Source organism: Colius striatus, chromosome 2 (genome assembly GCF_028858725.1).
Source record: "Colius striatus isolate bColStr4 chromosome 2, bColStr4.1.hap1, whole genome shotgun sequence".
Lineage (NCBI taxonomy): Eukaryota > Metazoa > Chordata > Aves > Coliiformes > Coliidae > Colius > Colius striatus.
The window spans coordinates 11,271,128-11,287,480 of NC_084760.1; the positions used below are offsets into that span (position 1 = coordinate 11,271,128).

Genomic DNA, 16,353 nt, shown 5'->3' on the forward strand with positions numbered 1-16,353 from the left:
CTCATCTGGAGTCCTGTGTCCAGTTCTGGGCTCCCCAGCGCAAGAGGGACAGGGAAGTGCTGGAGAGAGTCCAGCACAGGGCCACCAAGATGATCAGGGTTCTGGAGCATCTTCCTTATGAGGAAAGGCTGCTGGAACTGGGGCTGTTTAGTCTGGAGAAGAGGAGACTGAGAGGGGATCTTATTAATATTTACAAATATCTAAATGGTGGGTGTCAGGAGGTTGTAGCATCCCTTTTTTCTGTTGTATCTAGCAACAGGACAAGGGGTAATGGGATGAAGCTGAAACACAAAAAGTTCCATTTAAATATATGAAAAAAACTATTTCACTGTTGAAGTGAGGGAGCCCTGGCACAGGCTGCCCAGGGAGGGTGTGGAGGCTCCTTCTCTGGAGGTTTTCAAAACCCACTGGGACACGTTCCCATGTGACTTGATCTAAGTGGACCTGCTTTGGCAGGGAATTGGACTGGATGATCTCTAAAGGTCCTTTCCAACCCTATCATTCTATGATTCTGTGAAATGACTGAATGTAATTGGTAATACAGTGGTGCTCTACAGCTGGTACAAATTTAAACTAAAACCACTGAATTTAGTTTACCTAGTGCTTAGAGAAATAGATTAGTCCTAAATTAACTCAAGCCTTGTTAGCTTTGCTGTTTGGTGATAGATGCGAAAGTACAAAATGAAAATAGGACATGTTGAACCAGATGCTTTGTAAACTGACTATCCCAGGATATTAGATTCCATTAAACTTATAATAAGCATCTTTTCCTTTTTTCTTTCCTTACTCAGGGCCGTGCCTCATTAACATCTGAGAAGCAGCGTTTCGCCCATCAACATGCTGAAATGAAAAATCTGGAAGATATTGTTAAAGATATAAAACCATCTGTGCTAATAGGTAAACTCTTTCACTTTAAAGCAATGACATTATTCTTTGCTGGGAAAAAAAGTAGGAATGTGGCTTTGTCTGAAGACAAGATCGAGTTCTTCTGAACAGAGTTTACCTTTGTGTGTTTTTAGGAAACACTAAGGGCATAATGGACTCCATTAAGCAACTAAACAAATAGTAACTATCCAGGCATGTAACACAGCTCTCACTCCAAGCCAGTCATTTTACAGGGTGAATAACATGAGTTGGTTTAAACACCTGATGGAGAACCTTATCACCTTCCTAAATTACTCCTGATTTAGTGTGGATGGTGTAATACAAATAACCTCAGACTGAGAAAACTGAGCTAAGCACATGTAAATCCATGCAAATATGAGCTGAATCTTCTTTTCCCTCATACTTAGGTCTTCAGCAACCAGTCCATCCTGCAGACCAAAGCACAGGTTTTACAAAGACTTTTTCTTTCATAAAAGCTGCAGCATTTGAGATCTCAGGAAAGAATTACTCATCTCTCTGCAGTTTGATTTTCTTTCACCAAGTTTCAGGAATGATCTGCAAGGGCTCTTAAATCATTTTCTGTAATACCTAAGACTTAAAAATTCATATATCTGTCTAGTAAAATTATTCATCAGGTGGTGGAAACTGTGAAGTGCCCCAGTGAGAATTATCTCACAGTTTAAGAGCTACCTTTTTGACCATGCCTAAACCATATGGTCCTTGTTCATTAAAACGTGCTTTCCACAGTGATCATGAATGAGGTAAATAAAATCTCATTAATATAAAATCTCATTGATATTTATAAGTATATGAATGGTGGGTGTCAGGAGGTTGGGGCATCCTTTATTTCAATGGTATTTAGCAATAGGACAAGGGGTAATGGGATGAGGCTGGAACACAAAAAGTTCTGTCTAAACATAAGGAAAAACTATGTCATGGTGAGGTGAGGGAGCCCTGGCACAGGCTGCCCAGGGAAGGTGTGGAGACTCCTTCTCTGGAGGTTTTCAAGAGTCACCTGGACGTGTTCCTGTGTGACCTGATCTAGGTTGACCTGCTTCTGCAGGGGATTGAACTAGATGATCTCTAAAGGTCCCTTCCAATCCCTACCATTCTGTGATTCTATGATTGTCTGAAACCTGTCTTTTTCTGTGCTCCATAAAGCTATGGCTGCAAGACAGAGACTAAGTAGTCTAGAGAATTTATTTAATAGACTCCAAGGTTGAAAAAGCTAGTGGAACAGAAGAATCAATTGACTGGTCTGTGATATTTATCTAGATAAAGGTTAGGATGTTTAGGGAATGCTGCTGTCATGAAATATGGATGTTTACAATATGTCATTTTCATATATAAATCTACGTGTCCCTTTCCCTCGAGGTCACTTTCTCCTGTCTGTGCCACATAATGAAGGCTCTTCCTGGAGAAATGGCGATGAAAATGAACTTTTGTCTTTGGTTATTTGGAGGACAAGTCACTCAGTGTCTTCCCCTGGGCATCAGGAGTTGATGTTGATATTCGTTCTCCTAGTGTTATGCTTAACTCTGTCTTAGTAAAACCTCATATACATTTCCTGACCAGTGATGGCTTAAGGAAGAGCCTTAGTTCAGCATGACCAAATATGATACATTGCAGTTTTAAACCAAAAAAAAAACCCAAAAAAGAAACAGTGAGATTGTTCAGAACATTTAGTTTTCACTTTTTATCTGAAGATAGTTGTCATTATTACTATTGACTATCCAGAACCAGTTCTAGAAGACGTTAAACATTTGGCAAGTGCAGACTTCACCAGAAACCAAGGTATATAACAGGCTCTTCTGCAAATGAGTCAAAATCATGACTGCCATAACTGTTCATCAAACATACAGTAGGCCAGCTGGTTTAGCAAAGCTTTTGCACCTAAGCATCCTTGTCCATTCACAGAAGGTGAAGTACAGAGTGCTCAGATTTGAGAAAAGATAGTATGTGACAGGAATGTTTGAGCAAGAGATGTTTAAACTTTGAGAGAAGTCACAGATTTGCACCAGTTGAGGAGCTGCCTCTTTTTTTTACCGAGGGGAGGACCCCTTTCACCTCCCTTCAAGTACCTTGTGCTCTCCTTGGGCAGACACCAAGCTGCCCTTTCAGAGTGGGCAGTGTTGAGATGCTGGTTTGTTCATGAGTGATGAAAGGTTACAGTACTGACCAGAAGAGACTGTATCCTGGCCCGGGTTTGAAAATGTTCCTGCTCCCTCAAGAGAAGGAACAACAGCTTTTTTTGATTCGAGACAGACACTGGAGGCTCTGAATCAGAAGGGAGCTACTCTCTCTGCAAGCCAAGTGATAGGGGCATCCCTGAATATAAAGATGCTTTGGTCCCCAAGGTCTGTTTATCTGTTTTTCACTGAAGGCATTGAGAGCGAGGACTTCATCCTTGGATTTCCCACTCTTGCAGGTTAGGCAGAGATACAGGTGAATTGGCATCTCAAAAACATCACCCCTTTTTAGTTGTGAGTACAGTATGGAGAACAGACAAGCATCTCTGGTGGAAGGGAAAGGGATGTATTCAAGAAAAATATTGCTGTCAGGGCAGCCTTAGGCTCAAAACTGCAATTATTCATCAGCTGGGGCTGGAAATGACTGAATGATTATCTTTAGAAAGCAGAGACTTGTCATGTCAGAAACACTTTAAATCTTACACATTGGATTTGGGAGAAAGTATCCAGTTTGTTGCAGGAGACTTTAGGAGACAGAGTTGAAACTTTTTTACTCCTTATTGCACTTACCTGCAGGTTAGGAGATACATTTCTATTTTATTACAAAGGGCCTGAGAAAAGTGAAGTGAGAAATTCACCAAAATGACAGAGGGGTGAATAGGTGCTGCCTTAGGTTAGGGATAATACTGAAGTTTCACCGTGCAAAGTCTTGTATCCTGATTGATAATAAACTAACCATGAGCCAGCAATGTGCCCTCGTGGCCAAGAAGGCCAATGGCAGCCTGGGATGCATCAAGAAGAGTGTGGTCAGCAGGTCAAGGGAGGTTCTTCTCCCACTCTACTCTGCCCTGGTGAGGCCTCATCTGGAGTCCTGTGTCCAGTTCTGGGCTCCTCAGCTCAAGAGGGACAGGGAAGTGCTGGAGAGAGTCCAGCGCAGGGCCACCAAGATGATCATCTTCCTTATGAGGAAAGACTGCGGGAACTGGGGCTGTTTAGTCTGGAGAAGAGGAGACTGAGGGGAGATCTTATTAACATTTATAAATATCTAAAGGGTGGGTGTCAGGAGGTTGGGACATCCCTTTATTCTATAGTATCTAGCAACAAGACAAGGGGTAATGGGATGAAGCTGGAACACAAAAAGTTCCACTTAAACATAAGAAAAAACTATGTCACTGTTCAGGTGAGGGAGCCCTGGCACAGGCTGCCCAGAGGGGTTGTGGAGGCTCCTTCCTTGGAGGTCTTCAAGACCTGCCTGGACATGTTCCTGTGTGACCTGATCTAGGTGACCCTGCTTCTGCAGGGGGGTTGGACTAGATGATCTCTAAAGGTCCCTTCCAACCCCTACCATTCTATGATTCTATGACTCTATATAGAACTTTATTTTCACCACATATTAGGGGAAAGGTTGAACTCCATCTTGAAGAGAGAGATACGGAGTAAAAGGAGCTCTGTTCTTTTAACAGTGACATGGATGTGTCACCTTGATCTGATTACATTTGTCTGTTCATTTTGTGTGTGTTTTTCTTCTTTAGGAGTTGCTGCCATTGGTGGTGCTTTTACTAAACAAATTCTTCAGGATATGGCTGCTTTAAACAAACGTCCTATTATTTTTGCTCTCAGCAATCCTACCAGCAAAGCAGAATGTACTGCTGAGCAGTGCTACAAATACACAGAGGTAACCAAAGCTTAACATCTCTCCAGTATATGTAGTGAAAAGTAAATGTGAAATTCAATTTGCAATGGGAAATGGAGTGGCAAATGCTAATCATGGCTCTGTGTGTAGGTAAAATGAGTGGAATGATGTCACAGGTTTTTCAGATTTCATCAAGATGACTTCACTGAAGTCAATACATGCCTCCACCCTCATCAAAACATTTAATAGCATTAACTGGTGTCAGGCAAGACTCAGAGTCTGTATATAACCAAAGCATCAGTAAGTGTCAATCATTAAAGCCTCACGCCTGTTTTTAACTGTACTGCTTTGTGTAATACATAGACACAGTGGCATGCTTTTCATTTGAGAGTTTATAAATACTCTTTAGGGTAAGAAAATACTTCAGTTCAGGAAATAGAATCTTTAAAGTCATTATTAGCAACTGGGGTAATTGGCTCCTTTTACAAAGATTCCTATTGTGGAAACATAACTGAAAATGTAGAACCGTGCTTGCTTCTTTATTATTGTATTACAGAAGTGCTACTCAACATGTTCTGCTCATAAACATGTCATGCAGCCCAGCATTGGAAGTGTATCACTGTATGTGTTTCATAGTTGGTTTTGTTTGGATTTCTTGTCAAATACAGGGCAGTTTGAATGACAGTTTCATAGTGTTTAAAAGACAATTTTAGCGTGCCCGTTCCCCGCTGCACAGTGCACAATTACAGTGCAGCACAAGAGCCAAGGAAGTGACCTACATGAAGGGCTGGTTATAGTGGGTAGTGACATCTGGTAGGCAGAGCAAAAGACACACTGAAGTATTTGATCTGTCACTGAAACATATAATAAGCCAGCCATGGTAATTCTGCATGACACCAAACAGATCAGAATATTCTTCTGAAGAGCTGAATAGCAACAGCGGCGTATTTTAAAATGCATGTTTCCAGTTCTGGAAAATAGGCATAGATATTTCTGACACAAAGCACCTCTGAAGTATTTAACAGTGACATTTATCACTTCAGCAGTGCTAGCATAAATAAAGGCTGGCTTTGCTTCCCCACCTAAATGTATCGTTTCAATTTGAGGGTGCTCCCTCCCCAGCAAGCCAAGAGGCAGAGGCCTTTGGGCTGCAAACATAAGCCTGTGCAGCATCACTCCCCTCATTAGCCCAGAAAGGCATTGCCTGCTGTACAAATTCCTTCTCCCTAGCTGTGTATCAGTAACAATCTGGGGAGAACCTGGATAGCAGTACTGCAGCTGAGTCATCTATTGAACAGCACTTGATGGTGCCAGCATCTGCTCTCACTGGGGTGTCCCTCATCCCAGGTGAGACTCCATCAGACTTGCAGCTGATAGTGGTGGAATCCCCATCCCTGGAGATATTTAAAAGCCACACAGCTGAGGTGCTGAGGGACGTGGTTTAGTGAAGAGCTTGGCAGTGTGAGGTTAATGGTTAGACTCAATGATCTTAAAGGTATTTTCCAACCTAAATAATTGTATCATTCCCTCAGGGCCCATCTCATGGTACTCTGGTGGTATCACAACTCTGAAGGTGCACGCTACCAAATATCATCAGGCCTAATACTCCTCTTAGGTGATGTTAAGCCGTTAGCACCATGAGCCCTGTTGCCACATCTGGGCCACTTCTCAGGTTTCTGTTCCTCCCCACAGCTGGCTGATGTGTGCTGTGTGCCAGCGTGGAGCTATGCTTGTGTTTGAGCTCTGGGAAGAGATCTAGAGGTCACATGTGAGCTACAACACAGAAGAAGTTAGAGACAGTTGTTTTGCACAGCTAAATACTCAGATTTGCCCTGACAGGCTGGCTCTTCCATACTGCCTGCTGGAACCAGTCTGTTCACAGTGCCTGGGTCCTGGTGGCAACGGTGCTACCTGGCACTACCGAAAACTCTGCAGGGAAACATCCTGGTGGCTTATTGTTGGATGATCAGATGCTTGTGCCTGAGTTGGTGCTCTCACTTTGTGTATTACAATGAGGGGAGCCATAAGGTCTCAAAAGAGGAGGTTCCCATCACCAACTTGTACTACAGGTTGCACCTTGGGATGATGTTCCTGGGACAGAGGTTGCACCTCTGTCATTCTGTTGAGCTGTGGAGTGGGCACAGGGGCCTGAGGAGGGGAGAATGGGAGGAACAGAGAGCTCTGCCTGTCCCCACAGCTCCTCAGAAATTGCCACATCCAAAAGTGAAACATTTGGTGGCCGTACTGTCATGTTTGTGGATGATCTGCTACTGGGAGCAAATCCAGCAGCATCACCCGTTGTTACCATAACAGTATTGTCCACAGTTTTTTACAGCTCCAAGTGTACACCTTCTTCCCATGTACCCTTCTTCTGGCATGGACACACAAAGTGAGTAACTTTCTCCTCTAAATTGTGCTGATAGCTCTTACCTGAAGAAGGCAGCTGTTACTCTCTGACATCACATAGTCACAGAGAATTGCCAGTGATCTCTAGGATCAGCATCCTGATGCTCTTCAGAGATATCCAATGAAGTAGCTCTAACGATCTCTCAGAAGAGATATTAAATAGATGTAACCCAGCTTCCACAGTGGCAGATATTTAAAAAGATGTGTGGAATACTTCAACAGCATCCTCACAACTAACATGCTTTCTTTGGCTTTCTTGTTACAATTTAGGGACGTGGCATCTTTGCCAGTGGAAGTCCTTTTGATCCTGTCACTCTTCCAAGTGGACAAACTCTCTATCCTGGACAAGGGAACAATTCCTACGTGTTCCCAGGAGTTGCCCTCGGTGTTATTTCATGTGGAGTGAAACATATTGGCGAGGATGTGTTCCTCACAACTGCTGAGGTATTGTCTTAGGAGTTATTTGAATTCCTTCATTTAGTAACTTGGTGGTAATGAACAATTAAACAGAAGAAGTTAAAACATTCTCTTTTAAACTGGAAAAGTGGTGCTTTCTGTGCAAGGCCTTTATCTGCAAGGTATGTTGGATTTTTTATATGTTCTGGTTGAACGAGTTACTTTTTTTTTTAAAGTTAATACTTGATCCAAAAGTCATTTGGCATAAACTTCACCTTCCCTTCAGAAGGAATAAAAGAGAAAGACTTGTGTCAGGAGGTTGGGGCAGCCTTTTTCTTGATGATATCTAGCAACAGGACAAGGGGTAATGGGATGAAGCTGGAACATAAAAAGTTCCATTTAAACATAAGAAAAAGCTATTTCACTGTGAGGGTGAGGAAGCCCTGGCACAGGCTGCCCAGGGAGGGTGTGGAGGCTCCTTCCTTGGAGGTCTTCAAGACCCACCTGGACATGTTCCTATGTGACCTGATCTAGGTTGACTTGCTTCTGCAAGGGGGTTGGACTAGATGATCTCTAAAGGTCCCTTCCAACTCCTACCATTCTGTGACTTCACTGCTGTATTATCACAGGGGAATGCACATGAGTAGTTTGCACATGTTCCCATATAGGTTTGATTTTAGATTGAAAGGAACTGTATTTTAATGTTGGTAGCTCTGGGGTGACTTTTGTCAGTGTTTGGCTTGCAAAACTTATTTTAATTTCTTTTAGATTTTTGATATTTTTAGTAAAGCTGTTGGCATAATTTTTCTACAGACCTCCTTTGTCAACAGCTGGTGAAAGTGCTCTGTTGCAGTGCGGTTCCTTGCATCACAGTTTGACACAACTGCTGTGTTATTCTTCTCATTTTCTTTGTTACCCTTTTCTGCATTGGTTCTTCGCTTTCATCAGGCAATTTTTTATCATCTTATTTCTGACATTACCCAACATGTGACCTCTCCTCCTTCATCTCATTTTAGTGGGCAAGAAATGTACTGAGAGCAAACATTTTTGGATCTAGGAGTTTTTCACCACCTCCTTCCAGTGATTGTTCAAAATCCAACGTTCACTGTCTTACAATAAGATATAATAGACTCAGGGGATTGTATCTTCAACACCTTTAGGAGAGGGATCTGACATTTATTATATTAGAATCTTTTATTCAAACAAAATAAATTACCAGCAGTGGTTGAAATGAAATGCTTAATGCAGTAGCTCCTGGCTACTCTGCTCCCAGGCCTGTGCTTCCAAGCTCATCCTGCTCAGAGAGAGTCCAGGCTCGGCACAGCCTCGCTTAGTGCATGATGTCCTGACTGTGTCCATGCAAAGTCATTGAAAGCCTGATGCTTCAGGGCTTTTTTTAAAGGATATGGAAATAAGGAAGAAGGCCAGCCTCTAGAGTTAACTCTAATTAGAGTTAACTCTAATTAACCTAGATGCACCTCAGTGGTGATTTCTACCCAGTCCAGTTCACATAAATTACAATCTACAGAACTTCAGGAAAGTGCAACATCCTAATCTTCAGAGAAGCTGTGCAAGCACACTTAGAAATTCATGGGTAGTGTAGACAGCAGACAGATGAAGCCTCAAAGCAATGGAATTAGCAGCTATCATGGAACAACTGAAGAAGAAAGAGAAGAAAAAAACATTGCCCCAGTTAAGGAAAGAGAGAATGTCTGACTCAACCATTGCAGCTTCTCTAAGGGCTATTACATCCCAGGATGCTTGCTCATTGTGCCCTGCTGGATTAAAGGGTATCACAGAATGTTAAGGGCTGGAAAGGACCTTGAAAGGTCATCCAGACCGACTGCCCAACCAGAGCAGGACCACCTAGAGTAGGTCACACAGGAACTCATCCAGGTGGGTTTGAATGTCTCCAGAGAAGGAGACTCCACAATCCATCTGGGCAGCCCCTTCCAGTGCTCCATCACCCTGAAGAGTTCTCCAGGGAAGTTTTTCCTTATGTCTCTTTGGAACCTCTTCTGTTCCAGCTTGTACCCATCACCCCTTGTCCTATCATTGGCCATCACTGAGAACAGCCTGGCTCCATCCTCCTGACACCCACCCTTTATGTATTTGTAAACATGAATGAGATCACCCCTCAGTCTCCTCCAAGCTAAAGAGCCCCAGCTCCCTCAGCCTTTCATCATAAGAGAGATGCTCCACTCCATCAGCCCTGTGCTGAACTCCAGCAGCTCCCTGCCCTTCTTGAACTGAGGGGCCCAGAACTGGACACAATATTCCAGATGTGGTCTCATGAGGGCAGAGGAGGAGCAGATCCTCTCTCGACCTACTGCCCACAGCCCTTCTAATCCACCCCAGGATGCCATTGGCCTTCTTTGCCATGAGGGCACATTGCTGGCTCATGCTCATCCTGCTGCTCACCAGGACTCCCAGGTCCCTTTCCCCTATACTACTCTCTAACAGTTCATTCCGCAACCTATACTGGTGCATGGGGTTATTCTTTCCCAGATGCAAGACTCTACACTTGCCCTTCCCTGTCACTCAGAGGCAACAGGTAGGCAACCCAGTCCTGTGAAAGGCGGTATGTGACATGAAGCTTTCTTCAAGGATGAGCACATGCACGCTGCCCTTCCTGGATTTCTGAAGGGGTTTTTTTCAGTTGTGTACTATGGCATCTTTAAAACTAGTTTGCCAACAGCTTGCCCTCTATAAAAAAGATATTCACAGTTTCCATCTTCAAAATTAGTAAACGTCCAGACTGTCTCCACTGGCTTTAACCATCTTAGAAGGGCAATGATCCATCTCTTAAGTCTTAGGAAAATTATATCCTCCCTTCAAATCCTTCCCTGTAATTTCAGTTGGATACACTGATCCTCTCTTGCTGGTCTAAACTGCTGTGTTTAACAGTTGTTTTATTTCATTCTAGAAGTTGCTTCATTTTGGTTTGGGTGAAATGGCTCTTATATAAAGAGTGCTGATGGATGAAAAGTGACAATTACATGGATCAAACGATGTTTCAAGTGGCAGTCAACTAAGTCAGGAAAAAAATATGTGTTCTGAACAAAGAGACTTAACCAAAGAAAGAAATAAAACAGTCAGGGGAGTAAAATGGTATCAGAAATGGTGAGGAAGATTATAAATTCTCTCTGGACTGGGTTGAGCTGCATCTGGTTACTGAGCAAGGTGACAACTTACAGACTTCAGGGGAGTCTCTGCCAGAAAAGGTGTCAGGGGTGGAAAGGGCTGGGGAGGCCCTTAGCTGAAACTACAATACAAAGCAAAAGCAAAAGGGCCTTTTTGTTTGTTTCCTTGGTTTTTTTTTTTAATGGGAGGATAAAATTGAAGTAGTTTCATGTGGGTTTTAGAATGGTGGTTACTATTCTCTATTTGAAATGGAAGCAGTGAAGGTGCTGTAAAATTTCAAGCACCAAAAACATGCATTTCAGACAGAGGGATCTTCTTAGATTGTAACACTAGCTTACCTGAAAAAAGCTGTATAGAAAGAAAGCAGCCCAGGCTGCATGTCTTTGTCTCCTGACCTCTTGCTTTACCACCAGTTACATCTGATAAAATCACAAATAGCTTATTCTAACTGCAACGAATTCCACTTTCAGTGTTCTTTTCCTTCCTGCCAAGTAAAATAAAATGTAACTTTGATTTTGGATGATAAATCTGAGGTACTGTAAGATGTAAAACCTCTTAATTGCAGGCAATTGCTCTGTGATGACAAGGGACATTACCTATTCTTCTAAGTTCTACCAAACGCAACAAAGGGGACAGAGAATTGTGAACTAATGAAATACTCTTGGCATGTGTGACCTACGGTTAAGTTACTCCAGAAATAATCCTGTTCAGGCCTTTCATTAGAGACAACATGTCCTCCAAAAAGCCATGGTGTTCCCACTTGCTTTATGCCATTTGTCCTGTCCTGGCTGCCTTTCATTTAGGTTCTGCAATAAGGCTCAGCTTATTATTACAAACTCATTTCTTATTACAGATTTGAACTGAAGTTTTTTAAATGAAAATAGCCATACTGGGTTGGACCTGAGATGCAAACAGCTCAGTGTCTTCCCATGAAAGTAATGGGCAGCAGAAGCTGAGGAAAAGAGGATAAATGAGGGGAGAATACAGTCATCCTTGTGTCAAAATAGCAGCCTGGATATATGTCCTTCCTGCGCTGGAAGCTTTATCCCTGAATGGGTTTCTTTTTCCTAAGTGAGCCTAGTGGCCTTTTAATCATAGAATGGTAGGGGTTGGAAGGGACCTTTAGAGATCATCTAGTTCAACCCCCCTGCAGAAGCAGGGTCACCTAGATCAGGTGACACAGGAACGTGTCCAGGTGGGTCTTGAAGACCTCCAAGGAAGGAGTCTCCACATCCTCCCTGGGCAGCCTGTGCCAGGGCTCCCTCACCCTCACAGGGAAATAGCTTTTTCTTATATTTAAATGGAACTTTCTGTGTTCCAGCTTCATCCCATTACCCCTTGTCCTGTTGCTAGCTACTATAGAAAAAAGGGATGTCCCAACCTCCTGACACTCACTCTTTAGATGTTTATAAATGTTAATAAGATCTCCCCTCAGTCTCCTCTTCTCCAGACTAAACAGCCCCAGTTGCCGCAGCCTTTCCTCATATGAAAGATGTTCCAGTCCCCTGATCATCTTGGTGGCCCTGTGCTGGCCTCTCTCCAGCACTTCCCTGTCCCTCTTGAGCTGAGGAGCCCAGAACTGGACACAGGACTCCAGATGAGGCCTCACCAGGGCAGAGGAGAGGGGGAGCAGAACCTCCCTTGACCTGCTGCCCACACTCTTCTTGATGCATCCCAGGCTGCCATTGGCCTTCTTGGCCACGAGGGCACATTGCTGGCTCATGTTCAGTTTATTATCAACCAGGACTCCCAGGTCTCTCTCTGCAGAGCTGCTCTCCAGCAGGTCAATCCCCAGCCTGTACTGGTGCATGGGATTGTTAAGATGTTCATCTTCAGTTGTCTTTTGTATTTTCTTTCAGTCTTCTCTTTTTTTTTTTCTCCCAGGTCTATTATATTTTTTTTTTGTCTCCTTGTACAAAAAAACAACCTTGTGATCATCCTTTTTTACCCCTCATGATTCTATCCCATTCTTGTTTGGAGCAAGTGGTATGAAAAAGCACACTGTTCCCAAGCAGTGTTCTGTAGATTTGTACATAGTTTGTAATGACATCTTCTGTGACGCCTCTTATTTGCTAAATGATTCTAATTGCTGATTCATCATTCTCCCCCCAATGCCCAACTGATGTTCTCATTTTCAGGGGCCAGATGAAGAAGGTGTCATGCTCTTTGAAAATACTTGTTTCTGTGCTTTTGCATAGCTTTCAATGCTGTTACAGGAGCCTGCCAGAAGGAACAGCATGGCATCTGTGCAGCTAAGCTTGCTACCTCTCCCACTTTGAGCACTACCCGAATGTTTTGTGGCTTGCTTTCTGTCAAACCCATCACAAAGCAGAAGTACTCTACTCCTGGACCCTTTTTGATTTTCTTCAGTGATGTATTACCCTAAGATCAACTTACTGTTGATTTCTTCAGATCTGGTCTTTCCTGCAGAGCCTCATTGAACTGTTAACAGCAGAAATCTGGTGTTTTAAGGTTCTCTGTACACACTCAGGTGCACATCTTGTTTCAATAACCCAGTTGCTGTGATGGAACTGAAACCTGAGGTTTGACGTTGCCTTAGCCCCCCCTAGTGGGCTTTTATCTCTGCTGTATTTCTCAATACCAGATTAAAATGTAAACAAGTCCTTTCCTCGATCTACTCAATGAGAGCATCACCTCTTGTTGCTCTTGTTGGCATTTCCACTCAGAATAGAATAACGTACTACACCTACCAGCACGCTGGGTATATTGCAGATGAGAGTATTGTTTCTCTTTAAACCTGCAGTTGCTGTAGTGTTTGCTCTTTAATTCAAACTGTTTACTTACTTCTGCCAGAAAGGATGCATTGATGGTAGCCAGGCATCTCTTCTGAGGCAGTCCTAGTTGCTTGCAAGCAACTTACACAAGGTCCTATTTCCCACATGCAACGGGAACTATAAGACATGGTTTGTGCTCTGTTTATCTTCCCTGAAACGTTCCCTCAAAAGTGCAGTTCTTGCTTTTTACCTTTGGGCCATATTATCAGTTGCATTTCACAGTGTTTCCTGGACTCCCCTGGTGATTTCAGAACCTCTTGATGAGTCATCCATGGCTCCACCAGACCTTGTCCAGACCCTTCCATCCACATGGTATTCCTCCAGGTCCCATCACGCAGTAGCGTCCCCACACTCCCAGATCAGTCAGTAGTTTGGTTCTAACCTTTTGGTATCTAAGCTGTTATTACACAGAAATGTGTGATTTGTCCTGAGGGGAACACTAAGAGTGTCTCTACGTTACTCTTCTAATTTGCATCAAAATGATCTTCTGGAGCATATTTCCCTGAGGTTCCTATGTGCTCCACCTTGGTTCACAGTGTGGAATGGTCTTGGGAGGAGAGGGGGACTGGTTTCCCTTTGAGTGAAACTAAACGGAAGGCTACACTGCAGGAGCAAGCCTAAGGGATTAATACTGATGGAAACTGCTTATAAACTGTAACAGATTTAAGAAGTATGAGCCTACACTATACAAAGAACCTGAAAGGCAAGTGACAACCCCTCCCTTGAGTCATTTTCTTTCTGTCCCAAAGCAAGATAGAGAAACTTGAAGTTTGGATTCTCCTCATGCAAAGCTTTCTGAATGGTTTTTAGTCATTTGTTTTGAGAACTGTAGTAGAGAACCTTAGTGAAGTGTGCATTTAAAAACTGCACAAAGTCAGACCATTTGTAATATAGAATTTTTTTTTTGCTTAGTTTCCTTAGAAGATACTTTGGGTCCTATCTAGCAGGCCCCTAGAAGTTACAAAGGTGGGCAGTTAAAGAAATGAAACTCTCAAGTCCACTGAAGCAATTCCAAAGTAGAAGACAGGTTAGTGACCTGGCATCAGCTGATTGTCAGGCTCAGCAAATTGCAATCTGGATCCTCCTGACAGGCTATTTTCTATTTCAGATCCCCAAATGACACATTTTAGCTAACAATAGCAGAAATCTCATTAGACTCAAAGGCACTCCCAGGACTCTTTGCTTTTTAAAAGGTATCTGTTGCAGGAATGGAAGAAGTTCATGAAGTAAGTCCATAAGCAGGCAGTGCAAACAGTAGCTCTCCTCACTGTGTGGAGAATGTCCTCACACCTTCACAGAATCACAGAATCTTAAGGGTTGGAAGGGACCTTGAAAGATCATCTAGTCCAACTCCCCCACCAGAGCAGGATCTCCACCTTATTGTAATAGAAGGGGTTTTTTCATATGGCCAATGGGTAAACAGTAAAAAACTCCAGCTTGCTGATCTGTTTCCTGACCTGTTCGTTGCTAGAGATGACAGCAAACCTTTCCCAGCCTTGCTAGGAAGACCAAGCAAGAATATTCAGGCCACAGAAAAGACGCTTTTCTCAGATGTGCATCAGAACTTTTGTATCATTCCTTGTCTCCCTTGGTCAGATTGGTGAAAAATCAAGCAAAGTGCAAAATAACTTCCTTAGTTATTTGGTATGGCTGAGCTAACAGACTCACTGCAGCCTTCAAGTGGAGTGGGTAGACTTTTTCTAGCATGACTTTCTTCTGTCCCAGCAAGCCAGAACGTAGCATTACACTCTCTATTTCTAAATCTGACTGCAGTGACCAGCAGGGCTTTAAAAGATCCTGGATAATCTTATTTTGCTTCATTTGAGTGAGAAAAGGCCATAACTCCCTAAATTTCTAACTCTTAAGTAGTCACTCCTGATGATAAGGCTAGTTGTAAAAAAACACTGCTGAAGTGGATTAAACAGCATCTGTGTGATTTGCCAAAGCAGAACCATTTCTTTGTTTCAGACTAGGTCACTGTCTAATAATGCTACAGCTGCATCTGCATTTCAACTTCAACGTGTCTGTTTTATTTCTAGGTAATAGCTGAGCAAGTTTCAGAGAAGAATTTACAGGAAGGTCGTCTGTACCCTCCGTTAGTCACTATTCAGGAGGTGTCAGTGAAAATTGCTGTGAGGGTAAGTCATTGCAGCCCTTTAAGGCTTCTTTTCTTCCCACTCTGTCTACATAACTAAGCATTTGATTTGATCAATGAACACACCTTCACACAAGCTGAAGTTGGTTTATGTCAATCAATTTTGGACAAGTGGCAGTTCCAAAATGAAATTGAAATTCATAGATGGAAATGTAATCCAAATACAAGAAGGAAAGATACAGCAGGTGTTTATGTCTGTAGAGTCCAAACTGTGCTGTCTGGCACTTAGGAGGTGAAGTCTCTTGGCCCTTTATGGTTATCAGTTGCCTGTCAAGAGAGTAAATGTTGCCATGTGTTCCTTTTGCTCCCGTCCTTACTCTGGCTTATCAAAATAACTGACTATGGGGGGTGCTTTTTGTTTAAGGTTCAGGTTTGGGTGAGGGGTCATTCAGTTGGTTGGTTTTTATTGGCAAATACAAAGCCGATGCAGGTGGATTTTCAGTAACTGACCTAAAATTGCAGTTTCCTAAGAAATTTGTCTGCCCTGGAGAGGAGGAAGCTTTCAAATAATGTGTTTACCTCTGTTCCTCCCTTGCTGTGTTTTTCAGTGGAGGGGAGGTTCAGCATTTAAGGAGGTTATTTTGTTGGTCTTTTGTGACCTTTATTCTCCAATTATTGTTTTCTCTCTTGGTCACCTTACTGTGAATAATTCCACTTACTGCATATGTTTTTTGAAAGCATACCCAGGAACTCTGATGCCTCAAACAGTTCTCCTAACTTCACTTGTCCTAGAATCATAGAATCACAGAA

At 42.8% G+C, this 16,353-nt stretch overlaps 1 protein-coding gene across 1 annotated transcript in view; it reads left to right on the forward strand.

Annotated features, from left to right (window-relative positions):
- Positions 1-16,353, forward strand: part of ME1 (malic enzyme 1) — a 176,467-nt gene that overhangs the window by 158,145 nt on the left and 1,969 nt on the right. Inside the window, exons 10-13 of the mRNA XM_061989758.1 lie at positions 792-897; positions 4,607-4,749; positions 7,384-7,557; positions 15,488-15,586. Of these exons, the coding sequence (XP_061845742.1) occupies positions 792-897; positions 4,607-4,749; positions 7,384-7,557; positions 15,488-15,586 (522 nt within the window). The remainder of the gene's footprint in view (positions 1-791; positions 898-4,606; positions 4,750-7,383; positions 7,558-15,487; positions 15,587-16,353) is intronic.